We start from the raw sequence: 16,324 nt of genomic DNA on the forward strand, positions 1-16,324 counted from the left end.
TTCTGGTCGATGAAGACTTTCTTTTTTATGGTTATTTGGATAAGACCCATTCAAGTGGGATTGACGAATTGTAGTGGAATGAATTTAGATTTGATTTATCCATTCGACTAATATAATATTGAGTATGGCTGCTAATGTTTTTATTTTTTATTTTTTATTTTTTGTCTACATTCAACAGGCTGCTAATGGTTGAATTGATTCTTCAGCAATTCTATTAACCCATTTTTTTCTCTTTGTACTGCTGCATTTTATTTTTTTATTTTTTTGACAAACCTTTCCCGAAAATGATTTCCGTGAAATTAAGTAATGTTGTCAGTCATAAAAAAAGTTTGAGTTTTGAAGTTTTATTTACTTTTAAATGAAGTAAATTAAGCACGTATTTATCTCCAAAAGGCTGGAGTGTTATTTTTAAAATAAAAGAAAAAAAACAACATAATTTAAACTCTAAAAAAATTGAAAATGCATTTTAATCAAATGTTTTATTCACTGACTTATTTAAAAAGATTCTTCCCATATATATACGTATACATACATATAGCTCAATTCAGTTATTAATATTCATTAAAATTTATAAAATAAAAAATTTTATTAATAAATACCGCCACAGGGGCTTATCATTACTTGGCCAGAATCCATCCTCCAAGGATTTGGATTCTCTTAGTGGCGAGAAAGTTAATATACGTCATACGTGTAACTTTGAGGAATTTAATAGACATATTTCTATTTCATAATTAGTGTGATTTCACTCGAGTTTATTTTTCATTGTCACAAGTACCATCACAAAAATGTTTTCAGCAGAATACTAATCGTAATCTATTTCCATTTTTTAGTGTTCATCATTCAATCTCATCATTCACCAATTCTATTTCCACCACTGTTTTATAGTTATCAACAAAAATAGATAATTAAATGAAAACTACTTTCCATCTACCACTATATTTTTCTCTGTTTTTACAAATGTAATTAGAGATACTTCTTATAATAACAATGTGAATTCTAGGATCCATGATGATATTTAATCAACAAACCTAAGATGATATTTACCCTCCTATGTAACTTAAAAAAACATTGATACTCCTATATGTGTATTTGATGACTCTGAATGACACAAATTATTCATCAGAGTAATTCTCCTCACTATCTTCCTCGTATATATGATATTCTTCGTCGCTGCCATTTGCAAGTACTTGCTCACCATCAATTGCATTAGGATGGAAGCTACCAAAAAGTTCCTGTAAATGAGTCCTTGAAATATTCTCCATGTTGATGTCTGTATATTATAAAGAAATTCAAAAGTGCCGGCAGGTTCAATATGTTGTCTAATATAATAGCTTAACAATGTGAAACGTTAACTTCAACATGCAAAATTTGTGCGATGCAATAATGATGTTTCAATCTTTATAAACATAAGAGTACATGACTAAATTTGGAGTAGAAATAGAAAAGGATACATGAATTAGACGGCAGAGGCATTTCATTATCTCCAACCTACATGTGTCAACAACACATCAAAAAATATTGGATCAGAAAGTCATTATTAACACAATATAAAAATGAAAAACATAAAAGCAGTAAACATAGACAAGAATTACCAAATCAATTTCTTCTTCCCATTCTTCTTCACTATCATTACCCACGGCTGCCTCCTCTTCATCTTCAGCATTGTCAAGTTCTTCATTCTCTTCCAAACCTTTGTTTAAGATGCAAAAGTTTTATCAATAATCACTCAATTAAAAAATCATTTAACAGATCAGAAGATAGTAATTTTTTACTCGGAAATATATTAAATTATAGTTTTACAACAAATAAATAAATAAACTTTCGGCTCACAACACATAACAAATTAATTAAATAAAATTTGTCCAAACTAAATTACTAAATTCTGCTACGAATAACCTTTTGAGGAAGAAAATTAGAAAACTTTGGCTCAAAGAGTCGGAAGAACCTAAATAGAATTCTCCCTTTCAAGTTTCAATTATATATATGACTCAAAATAAATATCATGTAGGGACTTTTTGAGAAATAGAAGCATAACCTAAATTAGGTTGCTGGCATTCTACTCCATCAAGCTTCATGACATTCCTAAGGGACTCCCTCTTTAATTTTTCAAACCTTGAAGTGGCAGCTCTGAGTAAATTCTCTGCGCCAGGCTTGGGAAATACTGATAGGAATCTCACCATAAGACGTTGTCTAATACAATTGATCATGTGTTGTGAGAACCACCCATTTGCAAACTACAAAATAAACATTTTAGATGCAACTTAGTTAATGGGATTTCTTACAGTAACCTCAATCATGAAAGACAAAATCAAGCACTTTTTCTGATATCTAATCTATTTTGACCTGAACTACTGCAACAAAATTTCAGAATATAACAAGATTGTATAGAATAAATCTGCCACTTCATTGGTTTAAGCAAAAAGGAAAAATGAATAACTCATCATAAACATAAGGCTCTAAATTCATGCCAGGGAATTAGAAAAATATGAAACATGTCAAAAGCAGAGTAAAGCATGCTGGTCTTTCAAATGTTTGGACAATATCATGTCAACATAAAAAGTCAGATATTGAAAAAAAATCATATAAAAAAATTACAGTGCAAGTTGCTTGCAACGGAGGCTTGTTTATTTCTGATTGAATATAATCATCGACAAGCTCGAATAACTGTAAAGAAGTCTGGAACTTGTAAGGGAAAGCACGAAAGGCACATATATCCTCCCATCTATGTTTAGATCTGCATGAAACAATAGCAATAAAAAATGAGAAAACAATTCCAATGGCAAGATAATAAGCATATATAGTGACAATAACCATATATGCTGTATCAATCCAAGGTCTGCAAATATATTTAATTGAGATTGTAATTGGTTCTTGGTCTTCACTTGTGTTTGCTTATATGTATTAATCTACATTGCTATTTTCTATTTCCTCTTTCTTGTGCATTCACGCGAAAGGAATTGCTTCCAAATTATAGTGAACAGCTTTGTAAACAACAAGAGATAGAATGAAGAAGAAGACATACTTATTGGCAGAATGAGCATCACAGTAACTTCGTAATGGGACAGGAACTCGATAATCAATTCTTTGATAACTGCTAAACCAAAAATATAAACGTAGTCAACAGAATGGAGACTCAATCTTATTCAAAAATAGAAATATAACAAATAAAAATTCAGTAAAATAATTGACAGAATGAAGATTTTGCATTATCAGAACACTGGTAAAAATGTATTAATTCTTCATATTAATTTTGTATTTACAGGCAAGTGAAGATGTAATATGTTTATATGCAAACACCATAGGAGCCTTATTGGGGATAGGTAAAATATGAACCAAAAGGGAAAACCACATTAACAATAAGATGTGGAGCACAAAAAGGAACTTTAAAAAGAAGCACAAACAAAACAGGATATAAAATGAATATTTACAGTATTGTCTGTTGCCCACAGACTTTAGTTCATAGAAAATGCCAAATAGACACATGGAACCATAATCAACAAGTACTAACAATAACATTCATTAACAGCCAGGGATGCATTGTCATCCTAACAAGCAAAACAATAAAATAATATTTAAAGAGCCCCATTCTTCTAATGACATGAGTTTAGGATGTAAAGAACCAATGAATTCAAGCTACTTAGAGAAAAAATTAAATGTTGTCTGAAATAGCCATGCAAATTGCATAAAAGCATGGACCACCAGGGAGAATAATCAGTCCTTTCTTTCCAGCCAAGGTCCGGACAAACTCATTTATGCCAGCTATATTATTATCAAAATTAATGTTCCATAAATTGATTCCCCATCCTATAAACCAGTCTGAAATTTCAGCAGACAATACAGGCTTACAGAGTGATCATGATCCCCATCCTAAATCTAGCTCTTTCTTGTTACCTGATTGAAAGGTAAAAAAGAATAACATGACACCCTGGAATGCTGGTAGTTTAATAATATATACAAATCAAACAATAAATCAGAAATATATTTATCACAGGAATCAAATACTTTTCTGAGTGCAAATGTATAACCAGAATCCAAGATATCATTTAGAAATTAGGAGTAAGTCTTACATGCGAGAATCAGGGTCTTTGCGTGGATCATATCCTTTCTTGATCCAAAACCTTAGAAATGGACCACTAGAAAAGTAGTAAGAAATTCTAGATAGAAGCCTGCAAGAGAGAATGGAAGGTCACTGCATGAATATCATGGTTTAGCAACTCAATTATTGCAAGTTAAAAGAGCTAATCAGAAGAATTTGATCCTTTCACCTTCTGAGCATGCCATGAGAAAAGCTTAAGCCCTTATCAATCAAGCGTTCAGTAAGTGAATCTTTGGGCCATATAGGCCTCTCATCAAACATTCTAGACACAACCATCTGTGACTCCCACTGATCTGAGTCCTGTGGTATGTATTCTTCCCAATTCACTTTCTTAGGAATCTGTATGATAGCTAAGAAAAACCAGAACTACAAAAGTGCAATTTTTTGGCAATAAATCTTAAGATTTTTTCGTAGCAAAACCTTTAATCAAAATAATGTTTAAAAAAAAAAAGGTTAAAGAAATATCAACACAAAAAAAAAAAAAAAAAAACCCTCTGATAAAGTTTATAGAAAAAGAAAAGTTAATAAGTCTCGATGGAAAAATACAATGAAAGAGGTACTGATACTAAAAGATAGTACTAACTCAAATTATCAAGTAATGGTTTAAATGTAAACAACTTCAGTAAAAAAAAATGGATTACAACTTAGAAGTAAAGAAGATAACTTTCAGTTTTATTCCATCTCTTTCTATCCTGTTTAAGAAGTGACATAAAGAACATTACCTAACAGCACAACTTCAGAGAAATAAATGTCTTCTTTATTGGCATGAAAATTAAGGAAGGAATGCAACTATTTACTATATACTAGTATTATTTATTTACAAGATACTACAACATAACAAGTCCTATTATATGCTGGTTTATCACTGGCAAAAGCTATAAATTTTCCCACTTCTGGGAGGTGGTTAACTGATCCTCAGGAATAACTTGCATTTTAAAAACTAATGGTTCGTGTTTAGCTTTTGTTGGAAAATCTGCTTGGAATGTACAAATGACGTCAGTTACCACTTGATTTTCTTATTTATTAGTCCTGGGAATATCAGAACATATAAATTTGTGAAATCACTCAAGAAGCAATTTTTGTTATACACTGGAAGGAAAAATATATATATTTGAGAAATTCAAATAATTTTGAAATTAAATCAGTTAATCAATGGCAAAGCTATAAATATATTAACAACTCACTCTACATGTTTAGTTACGCACTCATGAACAATGAGAGTAAATTTTAGCAAAACAAAAATCACTGGAGCAAAAACAATAAAAATAGGCATGTCAGAACCACATAGAACTTTCAACTTCAACAAGTTTGAAATCTGATGGTTCTACTGATTGAGCAAAAGGATATCTTTAATGTCAAAGTCAATTGCAAGAACTGGCTCCATGCCCATCTGCACACAACATCACAGGAGAATTTTTTTTGTTAAAAATATCACACGTGACTTCTGACAATGACATTCAAACAAAAAAAATATGTAGAATTCATTTTAATTGTTATTCAGGTATATGTCACCTAGTAGCTACATGTTTTCAGAATGTGATTTTTCCCATCTCTGGCTGAAAACAAATGTCAAATTAACCTTATCACCTTTGACAAATAAACTGCCATTTGATTTAAGTAACAATGATTTACTAAAAATAGAATGAGGAATTTTTATTATATTTTTTTGAGGAAATTTGGGATGTTCCGTTATATGTTTCTTCTGGTCAAAATCCTATATTTGGGATTTTACTTTCATAATTCATAGATACTCGATTGATAAATAAGCCAGTCAATTACAAGTCATTTCGGCTTTACTAGATCATATTAATTCCTCCGCTAATTTAGATAGCAGGGTTTGGGATCAGATTCTTCCAGTTTATTTTCTCGTAAATTCTTCTATTAGGTTCTCATGCATTCTTGCTAGTCCAAAAAATCAAAGGTCTCTATTTCATTAACCCATTTGCTAGCTCAAGTCTTTTATAAGAATAATTGATCTTAACAGGACTGGCAACATACAAATCACATGTGAATATTCGTAAGTTAATACTTCTTTGTCTTATATAAACCTTGGGAGGACCACATCACAAAAGTAGGTCGTTATAGTTGGAGACCCCAAAATCTTATAAACCTCACACTAGAATTCCATACTACCCATGGGAGATTCAAGTTACATACCCTGCAATTTGATCCTACCATCTCGCCACACACTCCACAGCCCTAGCACCCACAGAGGCTGGCTATGAAATAGCTCTTTGACTTGTCCTAGGTAACACTACAATGCCAACATCACCACCTGCACCACTCGTTTGCAGCTGAGACATAGCAGAAAGCTTTGATACTAATTGATAAAAACCTTGGGAAAATCACAACACCAAAGCAAGTCATTGTAGTTGGAGAGCTCAAGTCCTTATAAACCCACACTAGAATCCAATACTTTGCAATTGGATCCTAAGGTGTTTTTCTTGGATAATTGAAAACAATGTTTTCAGGATTCCTGGAGAGCATATGATGGGTCCTACCTGGGAGCAGTTTCTGTTGGTCCATGTTCAAGAAAAAAGAAAACAAGGATTATTTTGAAGCAATGGGTGATGTATGTAATGTAATCCTTTAGTGAGCTTGATTGGGGTAATGCCCACATGTTTAAAGGGGTCTCTTTTCCTCCTAAATTTTGCTGTTTTTTACTTCTCTTTTTTTTTTCTTGTTCAATGATATATTTAGTTTTGGAGGATATGTTGTTCACCTCTGGATATAGGAAATTGTACAATCAACAAATTGGTAAGACTAATCAATAAAAAGACTTGAAAGAAGTGACTCATATTAAGGATTCTGCAAACAAGTAATTGTGACTGATAGTCAAAGAGACTTGGATCAATCACCAACACTTACCAGAGGCTGCTAATATATTTTAATACACCAAAAGGATTAAACTTTATGCCTTTATTCTATTAAGAAAAATTTATCCATACCTCAAAAGGGTGTTGTACAATTTCCTCTGGTTTCTTTTTTGAACTCGGCATGGTAGATGGTCTCAAGCTGAAATACAAAAATGATTAAATCACATCAATATAAAGTTAACACAAAATGGAATTGCCAGTCAAAACTTTACAAGGATAACTAACAAAAGTTACAACAGAACTTCATTGCCACCTCCTACTCCATCAGTGGAGAGAAAAATACAATAAGGAATGAAAACATTTAATACTTCAATTTTAAGAACCTTGTGTATCCCACTATCCAAATACCCCAAACTACAGAAACAAATGCACAGAACACGCATACATATATATAAATGGACAAGAAATAAAGCCTCATTGAAGGGTATCACGGAGGCAATGCACTATAAATGAACACAAGACAAGCTATATAATAATTTCAAACTAACAAAACCAAGAAAACTAGAAAAGCTAATGGAAAAAGAATAATAGATAACACAATTAATATCCTCTCAAGCGGACCCCCAGATTTTTCCTCGTCATGAAGATTGAAACTGTCCAAGTCATAGGACCCTGCCATCATTTACTTCGTATGTCCAACTCATTGTATGCTGATCCCTGATTTTTTTTCTTAAAAATAAGTAAATGATCATTAACCAAGAAAAGTTAGAAACTTACACTAAATTTTCTGGCATATCTTTTGGAGCAAAAATTGGAGGCACTATAATCATAACATCCTCATGATCCAGATCAATGAAACCACCCTTATCTACAACAAAACATGAAGCAAGCCACAAACTTTGTAAAATAGCCATTAAACACACTTCAAACATTAAATCGAAGAACATAAACACTGAAACGAAATATTCACCAAAATGTGGTTCTTCAAACTCTGACCAGTTTCGCTTCTTCCTCCGAGCAACATCAGCATGAACAGGAATCACATGTTGGTAGTCCGCCATTCCTTCACAATTTTGATATACAAAACAAAAGCAACCACATAACTTGCTTAGGAAGTCGCATAAAGCTAACTAATCTCTACACAAAAACACCAAAACCAAACCTATTTCGAGTGTCTAACCATCAAAAAAATAAGCCTCAGGAACACGAGCAACAATATCAGCACAAAGACTTCCCTCTTGGCCACGTACACTTTCTGGTTGATTTTCTTGCTCCCCATTTTTCACTCCAGAGCTGCTACAAGCTTCGGCATCATGAGCATTTGGTGGTTTTCTCTTGGATATTTTGAGAAGCAAATTGTTGGTGGGACGAAGCTCCCCAAATGCAGGATGCGAATATGGGTCTTCAGGGCGAAATCGAAGCTCTAACTTGTTTGGTTGTGAATTACGAGCCTACAAATGTCACTCCACAAGAAAAAATTAACATAAATTGCAATCAGTGTGAAGAAAGAAAATTTATACATACTTATACAATTTTTTGTATCCATAGATATATCAAACTTAGTATCAGGAAATTCACAACAGCTCATACACCATGTTCATTGGTACATACTCATACATATAGTATAATAATTGGCAATGACATTAACTAATTCAATAATATGATAAAATTTAGCTTGCCTATACCTTAAGAATACCTTGAATTCCCCCAAGAGTGTCAACAGCTCGAGAGATGGATGATGGATAAGCAGGATAGTGCACCAAAAACCCTTGAGGGTCCGGTATAACCCCTGAGATTGTTCCATCCTTTATCACTCCCATTCCCTACAATTATCACAATTTCAAAGTTTTATTGTTAAATTTTCAGCAACATACAACTGAATGAATTACTGATTTTTAAGCAACGATTATGCTAATCTACAAAATATTCACTACTTCATTCAGTGGTTTGAATAATTTCAAAGCAAAATTAAGCTCAAAGAACTATTATTGTGTTCCGCGTGCGTTGCGTCGTCGTGTTCGTGACCGGCGTGGCACTAGTGTCGTGTTAGCGTCGTTTAGCGTTTGAAATTGGGATCGGAACTCTTTTGGGCTGCCTTTAGTTGGGCTTTTTTTTTTCAGAAAAAACCCAAACCCGTGTCCTGCTCAAAATTGCCCAACTCTGCCAACGTAGAATACAGTTGGTTCCCCCACTTCACAGTAAAACCTAAATGCAGTAATGCACAAAATTTTGTTGTAAAAGGTTGTGTTTTGTATATTGCTTTTCGAAACTCAGAAAATTATAAAACGTGTTCAAAGGATTTATTGGGTGGTTATGTTAAGATAAAATATCTTGTAAAAAAATGTTAAGATTAGATATGCCATAAGAATGAGAATAGGATATAAAAAAAAGTAAAATAAATTATAATTGTATGTAAGATTTGGTATACATTAAAGACTGATTTCATAATCAAGATATGATAGTAGAATATGATAAGAGTAGGATAAACATTAATCATATCATATCATATATTTAATGCACATCATGAAAACAACTAAAATTATTATTATAATATATTTGTTTCATATTTAATATATACTAATTGTAACGACCCGCCATAATCTCTACACTTAGTGGAATCGCATTACTGCTAGTGAACTAAGAGAAATATTAAACTGGATAACTCATACATACATGTACAAATAAAAATAAATTATCTAAATTTTTGGTTATAAAATAAAATTTCATATATGTACAGTCATCCCAAAAATAATATTCCCTAGTACAGCTCAAGTACAGACAAAACCGTTACCCAAAATGATAACTCCAACACGAGGATCAAAACTTTCCGTCTCGCAACGGACACCTCAACTCCAAGCTAGCCCTAACCTGCTCTCATACCAAGTATGATCATCGCAGTTCCACACATGGAAGCAGAAAGGTAAGCTATAATTCACAAATCAATCATACAAGTATAGAACTATAATCTATACTACACAATCATCCAACCATTAATCATATTCATAGAGTCTCACCATACACTCTATCCAATACTACTCATGCATAACATACAATGCACCAATCATGAAGTCAAACACCACACTTCATCATATTAATAATCATGCAATAAATGCATCTCATGACAGATATCAATGCATATCAATCATCTAATGCGTCGTCACGCATACACCTAGGAGATCTCCACAATAATAGAGCTGTATAAGTGACATTTCATCCTACCGAAACCACCCCAACCGTTTTCACGCCCAATGCGCCCGCTCGGTCACAGCTAAACAGGATATATAATCCTCACTCGAGTTTACTCGGATGATGTCACTTACACAATTGGAAGTCCAGATCCACCGTCAGGTATAGCACAGCTGGGTACGGGCTTACCACGACCTTGGCATGCATTAACCAAGTCAATTGTGGAGTTCGCCCACCGACTATCCTCAAGGATCCACGCACCTTCCCGAGTACTTGGTTAAAGGAATAACCCTCGACCTCATACCCCGCTCCAACACTAGCTAAGAACTTAGAGGAGACTCACCCAACCCAGTGGCCTATCTGAGCACCACTCTCCCAAATCCAGTGGCCTCCCAGAGCACCACTCTCATATATCAGTGGCCTATCCAAGCACCACTCTCAAAAGACTCTATGTGAGCTCTTCCAGTTCGAAAATATTTTTCCTCTCCTCAAGTCCTAAGCTAGACTCATGCCATAAGGCATCACATGCAATCATGCATCATACACATATATGGTCCGCCCACCATCATGATCAACAGTCATACACATGTCATAAGACATCACATGCAATAATGCATCATACATCATACATGGTCTACCCACCATTATGATCAATAAACATACTCATATTCAAACATTCATACGTATCATCACAAAGCATACATATGAATCACACCGCACCATACATCATATATCACACATATATGATCTAACATTTTAACTTTAAACATGCATAAGCATCAATTTAAAATAATTATTTTTAAACATATTTACGCTCGGCGTAGCCTGAGCTCGCCCAGCCTAATCCCAACCTGAGAGTCCTAAAACTCATCCACGCCCAGCGCGTTCAACTCACGCTCGGTGTCCTTGAAACAGAGACTCTTAAGAGTATCCACGATTGACGCAACCAAATCACGTCTGCGCCAACATCCAACTTGAGAGCCCTAAGCTCTTCCATGCCTGGCGCACTCAACCTGCGCCTAGCCTAATCCCAGACAGAGAGTTCAGAAACTCTCATCCAAACCAACAAATTCAGCCACATGCAAACACAAAACACAATACATAGGCTCCATACAACTCAAAAGAACTCAAATCTCACATGCATCCAACCTATACATCAAAATCATCAAAATCCTCCTTTTTCTCAAAACCCCAAAAGATGAGATTTTCTTCAATCCATCTATGGATTCTCAACATTCACGCACCTATTGAGTTTCTAAACTCACATGCAACCTACACAACAAACATTCTAGCTTTCCTTACCTGAAGGTTGGCTCAGAATAGCCAACAACTGTGACGAAATAGAATCCCCTTCCAAAGCTCAACCCGAAACTTCAATCATCCCAAAGCAAGCTTTCTAATCTGAATTTCAAGAAAAGTCAGAAGGCATTAGTGGTCTAGAGGAGAAAAGGAGTCAAACAGAGAAATTTGGGAGAGAAAGGAGATCACTGACCCAGAGACCTTCTCTCTAAAACTTCTCTCTAAAAACTCACATTTTTCTGAAGGCCCCTAACCCCTATTTATAGATTTTCGGATTGCCCCAGAACGGCCCGTACCGAGTTCGGAACGGCCCGTTCCGAACTCCCAATTCAAGCACAAAATCCACGCCCAGAACGGCCCGTTCTGAAAACAGAACGGCCCGTTCTGGTACTCATCCGGAACGGCCATTCTCATTTCGGAACGGCCCTTCTCCAACCAGAACGTCCCGTTCTGTAATTTGGAACGGCCCGTTCTCCCTCCGGAACGGCCCGTTCCCAACCACGAATTTCAGTTTAATTTAATATCTTGGAACGGCCCGTTCCATATTGGGAACGGCCCGTTCCGGGCTACTATAACTGCCACATTTTTTTTTTTCAACCGCGTTACACTAATAACATATTATATAAATTATATTCAAATAACAAAATTTTTGTTTCCTTAAAATTATATATATTTTTTAAAATAAAAACTTTTAATGTTATTATTTAAAAAATCATTAAAAATTAATTTTAAATATATAATAAAAATTTACAAATTATTTTTAACTCAGAACATTTGCTACACAAAAAAAAATTGTATTTTTTTTATAAATTTAAAGTTGAAAATATTATATTTTAATATTTTTATTTATTATTTAAAAAAATAAAATTCTTAATAAATATTGTTTCGTGTGAATATCTTTTATATATGTTTTATTAAAAAATATGAGTTAGGAGTATAATTAAATTCTAGAAACTCATTCTATAATGTGAGGATTGTTCCTTACTTTACTTTTTATTTTGATCATATTACTTATTGATGACATACTATCTTATGTTGAGTGTAAAGCTTACAAATGATTCCATAGCAATTAGATAGTAAGATGTGTGATTTAAAAATTAACTCAATTCTACAAAATGAACTTGTAAGATGAGAATTATCCTTATTTATATGTTTTATTTTGGTATTATATCTAATCAATATAAAATTTCAGTTCCTCACATACAATACTATTTTGCCTTGGTGCATGTATAATAGTAGGTGACACTATTAATGAATCTAGGATAGTCTCATGAGATTTAAAAAAAAAATTAATATACTCTCTCATGTTCAACACTACTTGATTTATTGCTTATATAAATGATGAGTGGCCATTTTAATAGATTTATGATAACTAATTATTGTAAAATTTACCATAAATTTTTTACAAAATTGTTTTCATGTGAATGGAAATATATCTTTTCCAAAAAAAATTTTTTACTGAATTAAAAATATCACATTTTTATTGTGTTGTATTAGTTAATTATGTGTTTGATTTTTATTTTTAAGATTAAAAATTGATAATTATAACAATTAAAATATTTATAACTTAATTCAAATTGATATATATTCATAAAATTATATTATACATTAATTTAAATTTATATAATAAAATATTATATAATTTTTAAATTTTATAAAAAAATTATAAATTCAGTCTATGTATTAAGAATCAAATTATTAAAAATTAAAGTAAATTGTAAGTCAATGAATGCACTAAGTCTTCTAGGAGTTAATTTCGAGTAAATGAAGCTCTGACCCGACACATGTGCATTCAACACCCGCACTTGCCCGATTTACCCGAAACCCACATTTCAACATTCATACGCAACAATTGGCACCACCCTATCAACCCTTTGCTTTCATTACAAAACCTACGATCACTTAGATATAATTTTTTTTTTTATTTTTTTGCTTTTGGCCCCGGTAATATTTTTTTATTATTGTTCTATTTTTAACTTTTTATAACATTTTAAAAATATTTTCTATTGTCAATTCCTGTTAAAAAAAATTATGTAACATATTATATTTATTATATGAGTTAATTACCTATACACTGCCAGTGTAAAATTTTTTACACTGACAGTCAATCAGAGTCGTTAATAGTACTTTTTTATTTTAATTTAATTTAATGACGAGATGAAAAGACACTATTAACGGTTCTAATTGATTGTCAGTGTAAAGAAACTTTACACTGGCAATATATAAGTGATTAACTCTTATTATATTTCATTTCACCAGTCATATAAGTAAATTATTTTTAAATTTTTATAGACAAAATTCAAAAATACACTTCACTATTGTCACTTTATCATATTTTTCATGTATATTCTCTCCAAGAGTGGAACATAATGTCCTAATTGTCATTAGTGTTAGAGTTAAATCATTGATTTCATTTTTCCGATGAGATATCTTACTCATCATTAATACAATAATAACAATAGGTAGTAACAATTTTAACGGTCTTAAGCCAATTATTATTATTCTTCTTGATCTTGGAAGAGATGGCATTGATGGTAGGTCAATCATGAGGATGAAAATTTTACATGGAATAAAGTGTATTTTAAACTCCTTATTTTTTAAAAATTTATATTAATTTACTTAATATAACAATAATAAAATAGAATATAATAAATATTTATCATGTAAAACTTTTTTTAACAAAATTTGATAATAAAGACTATTTATAAAAAGTTATAATGAAACATCTACAAAAATTATGGGATGAAAAATAAAAATCAATACTCCCTCCGTTTTTTTTCATAGTCGTTTTGTTAGAGTTTGTTGTTTTTTTTTCATTGTCATATTACTAAAATTAATGAGTTATTAATTTTTTTCTTCCATTTTTACCCTTGATAATTAATACATGTTTCCTGAAAAATATGTGTATGTATTTTTAATATCTACCTAATTTTTCTCTAACTACTCATATAAAGTTAATGTGCATTTATAAGAACAATATGTTCCCAACAAAATACTATAAAAAAACAAAAAAAAAGGACAACTATTTAATGGAGTAGTTTAACAGTCTAAAAAATGCAAAAAAAAAAGAAGGGTAAAATAGGAAAGTAAGTAATAAATATTTTTGAAAACTAAAATATCAATGATTTCCTTAATTTCTGTGCAAAACCTTAAACGACTATGAAAAAAAAATGGAGGAAGTATATTGAAAAACTTTGTTTCTCTATCTTAGTCTCTCCTGAATTCTCTGCTTTCTAAATAGTCAGTGACTGTCCTTATTCTTATTTTTTCCCACTGAAGTTGGTTTTTTCACTCTATGCATTCAACAATTTCATGTTCTGGAGTCCCCTATTCTCCCTGCATTTCCAGAAGAGCATATAATGGAGTGAAAGGTTAGCTTCCCAAAGAGTGTATGATCAATAGTTACATCGGCGTGGCAGTGGTGGATGTGCAGATCAAGTTGTAATGTGGGTTTTGTAATGATTGTTGGAAGACTTAAATATAAATTCCTTACCTATAATTTTTAAAATTGTAAAACTACAATAATACCCCTAAATGATTTGGATAAAATAAAAGGTGATATGAATTTTTGGTCATAAATTCTAATAAAGACTACTAACATACTCCAACTACAATAATAGTGTATGTTAATGTTCTTTGTATATATGTGTGTTTATTTTCATTTCAATTAATTTGGATAATTATGACACATAATTTTTAAGAAATAAAATTAATTTTTTTTAACAAAAAAAGTTATTTTTAAATTAAGGTAAATACCTCATTTTAAGGAGAAAATGTGAAATGTATAATATAAAAATTTTAGGAGACTAATTTATCTTATCTTGATATAAAGAATTTATCTTTTTCTTACCATTTCATAGTGTTAGATGTGATAGAGGAAATGTTTTGTTAATGTGAACTAGATAATGCAAGTAGATTGTTATTAAATACTCATAAAAGAAAAAAAAATCCATTTGAAGAGGAATATGCTATGGAAAAAAAAAAGACTCACACTTGAAAAAAAAATATTAAAGTTAAAGTGGAGATAAGAGAATTTCACATCAGATAAAATTAGATATGTTAAGTAATATATAAATAAGAAAAATTTATTAATTTGATATCTTAAAATTTTGAAGTAAGATGTGATGTTAACTTAGCTTATATCATTTATTTATTATATATTGATGAAGTGCCGCTCTTGTTTAAACCTCCAATACATAGGTATTTAATTTGTCGAAATAAGATAACTACATAAGAGACAAAACAACAATTCTAGTTTGTGTTGAGCCAGGATGCTTAACTATACACAATGTGGTGGAGACACAAAACCAGGGAATAAAAGAGGAAGAACATGTTCAACATTTTATTTTACACATGCTTAATTCAGCATATCAGAACTTCAAAGATTTATTTTCAAAATGAAAAGGGTAGAAGCATACTATCAATGTGATGGAATGAAAACGTTCAAAGATATATACCAAAATGTATATGTGGAACTTGAGAACCACATATATATAGTAGGAGTTAATATTTCATGTACATGATGGATCAGAAACAAATAAATGGTAACACTGTTCTGACATAGACCCCTTCCCAAAACCTTACTGTACGGGTAGGGGCGTTCGGCCACCGCCAGTCGGCCGCCGAATGGCAGTACTTGGTGGCCGAACGGCAATCGGCCACCAGGACCGAACTATCATTACTCATTGCTCTTAACCCGTGATTAGGGGTTAATCAGATGATTAAGGTGTATTACCTGATACGGTAAATACGTTGCAGGGCCCATGGGGTCCAGGGCCCATAAATGTCAGTATAAATAGCTCAGGTCAAAAGGTAACGTCACTGTTCATTAATTATCCTAGATATCTGTGCTTGTCCTGACTTGAGCGTTGGAGTGCCTTTTGCAGGTACCAACCCCTCTACTCACATCGGATTGGAGCACTCGTTC

General features: G+C 32.2%; 1 protein-coding gene across 5 annotated transcripts; it reads right to left on the reverse strand.

Moving 5' to 3' along the window:
* Positions 1-902: 902 nt before the first annotated feature.
* On the reverse strand, positions 903-8,997 carry LOC109799888 (uncharacterized). Of its 5 annotated transcripts, none has more exons than XM_083066438.1 (15): positions 8,847-8,992; positions 8,609-8,735; positions 8,093-8,363; positions 7,883-7,975; positions 7,690-7,780; positions 7,045-7,111; positions 5,443-5,486; positions 4,266-4,436; positions 4,068-4,166; positions 3,023-3,091; positions 2,596-2,734; positions 2,036-2,234; positions 1,593-1,690; positions 1,452-1,488; positions 903-1,270 (listed from the first exon to the last, which is right to left on the reverse strand). In XM_083066438.1, exons 2-15 carry the CDS (start codon positions 8,714-8,716, stop codon positions 1,113-1,115), a joined length of 1,644 nt encoding a protein of 547 aa, XP_082922564.1. In that variant the 5' UTR covers positions 8,717-8,735; positions 8,847-8,992; the 3' UTR covers positions 903-1,112. The 5 variants fall into 5 exon arrangements, with proteins under 5 accessions (XP_082922564.1, XP_082922562.1, XP_082922563.1 ...); XM_083066436.1 differs by having other exon boundaries at positions 8,598-8,735; XM_083066437.1 differs by having other exon boundaries at positions 8,598-8,735; positions 8,844-8,992.
* Positions 8,998-16,324: the final 7,327 nt, after the last annotated feature.

Source organism: Cajanus cajan, chromosome 11, assembly GCF_000230855.2.
Source record: "Cajanus cajan strain Asha chromosome 11, NIPB_CcT2T_4, whole genome shotgun sequence".
Taxonomy (NCBI): Eukaryota; Viridiplantae; Streptophyta; class Magnoliopsida; order Fabales; family Fabaceae; genus Cajanus; species Cajanus cajan.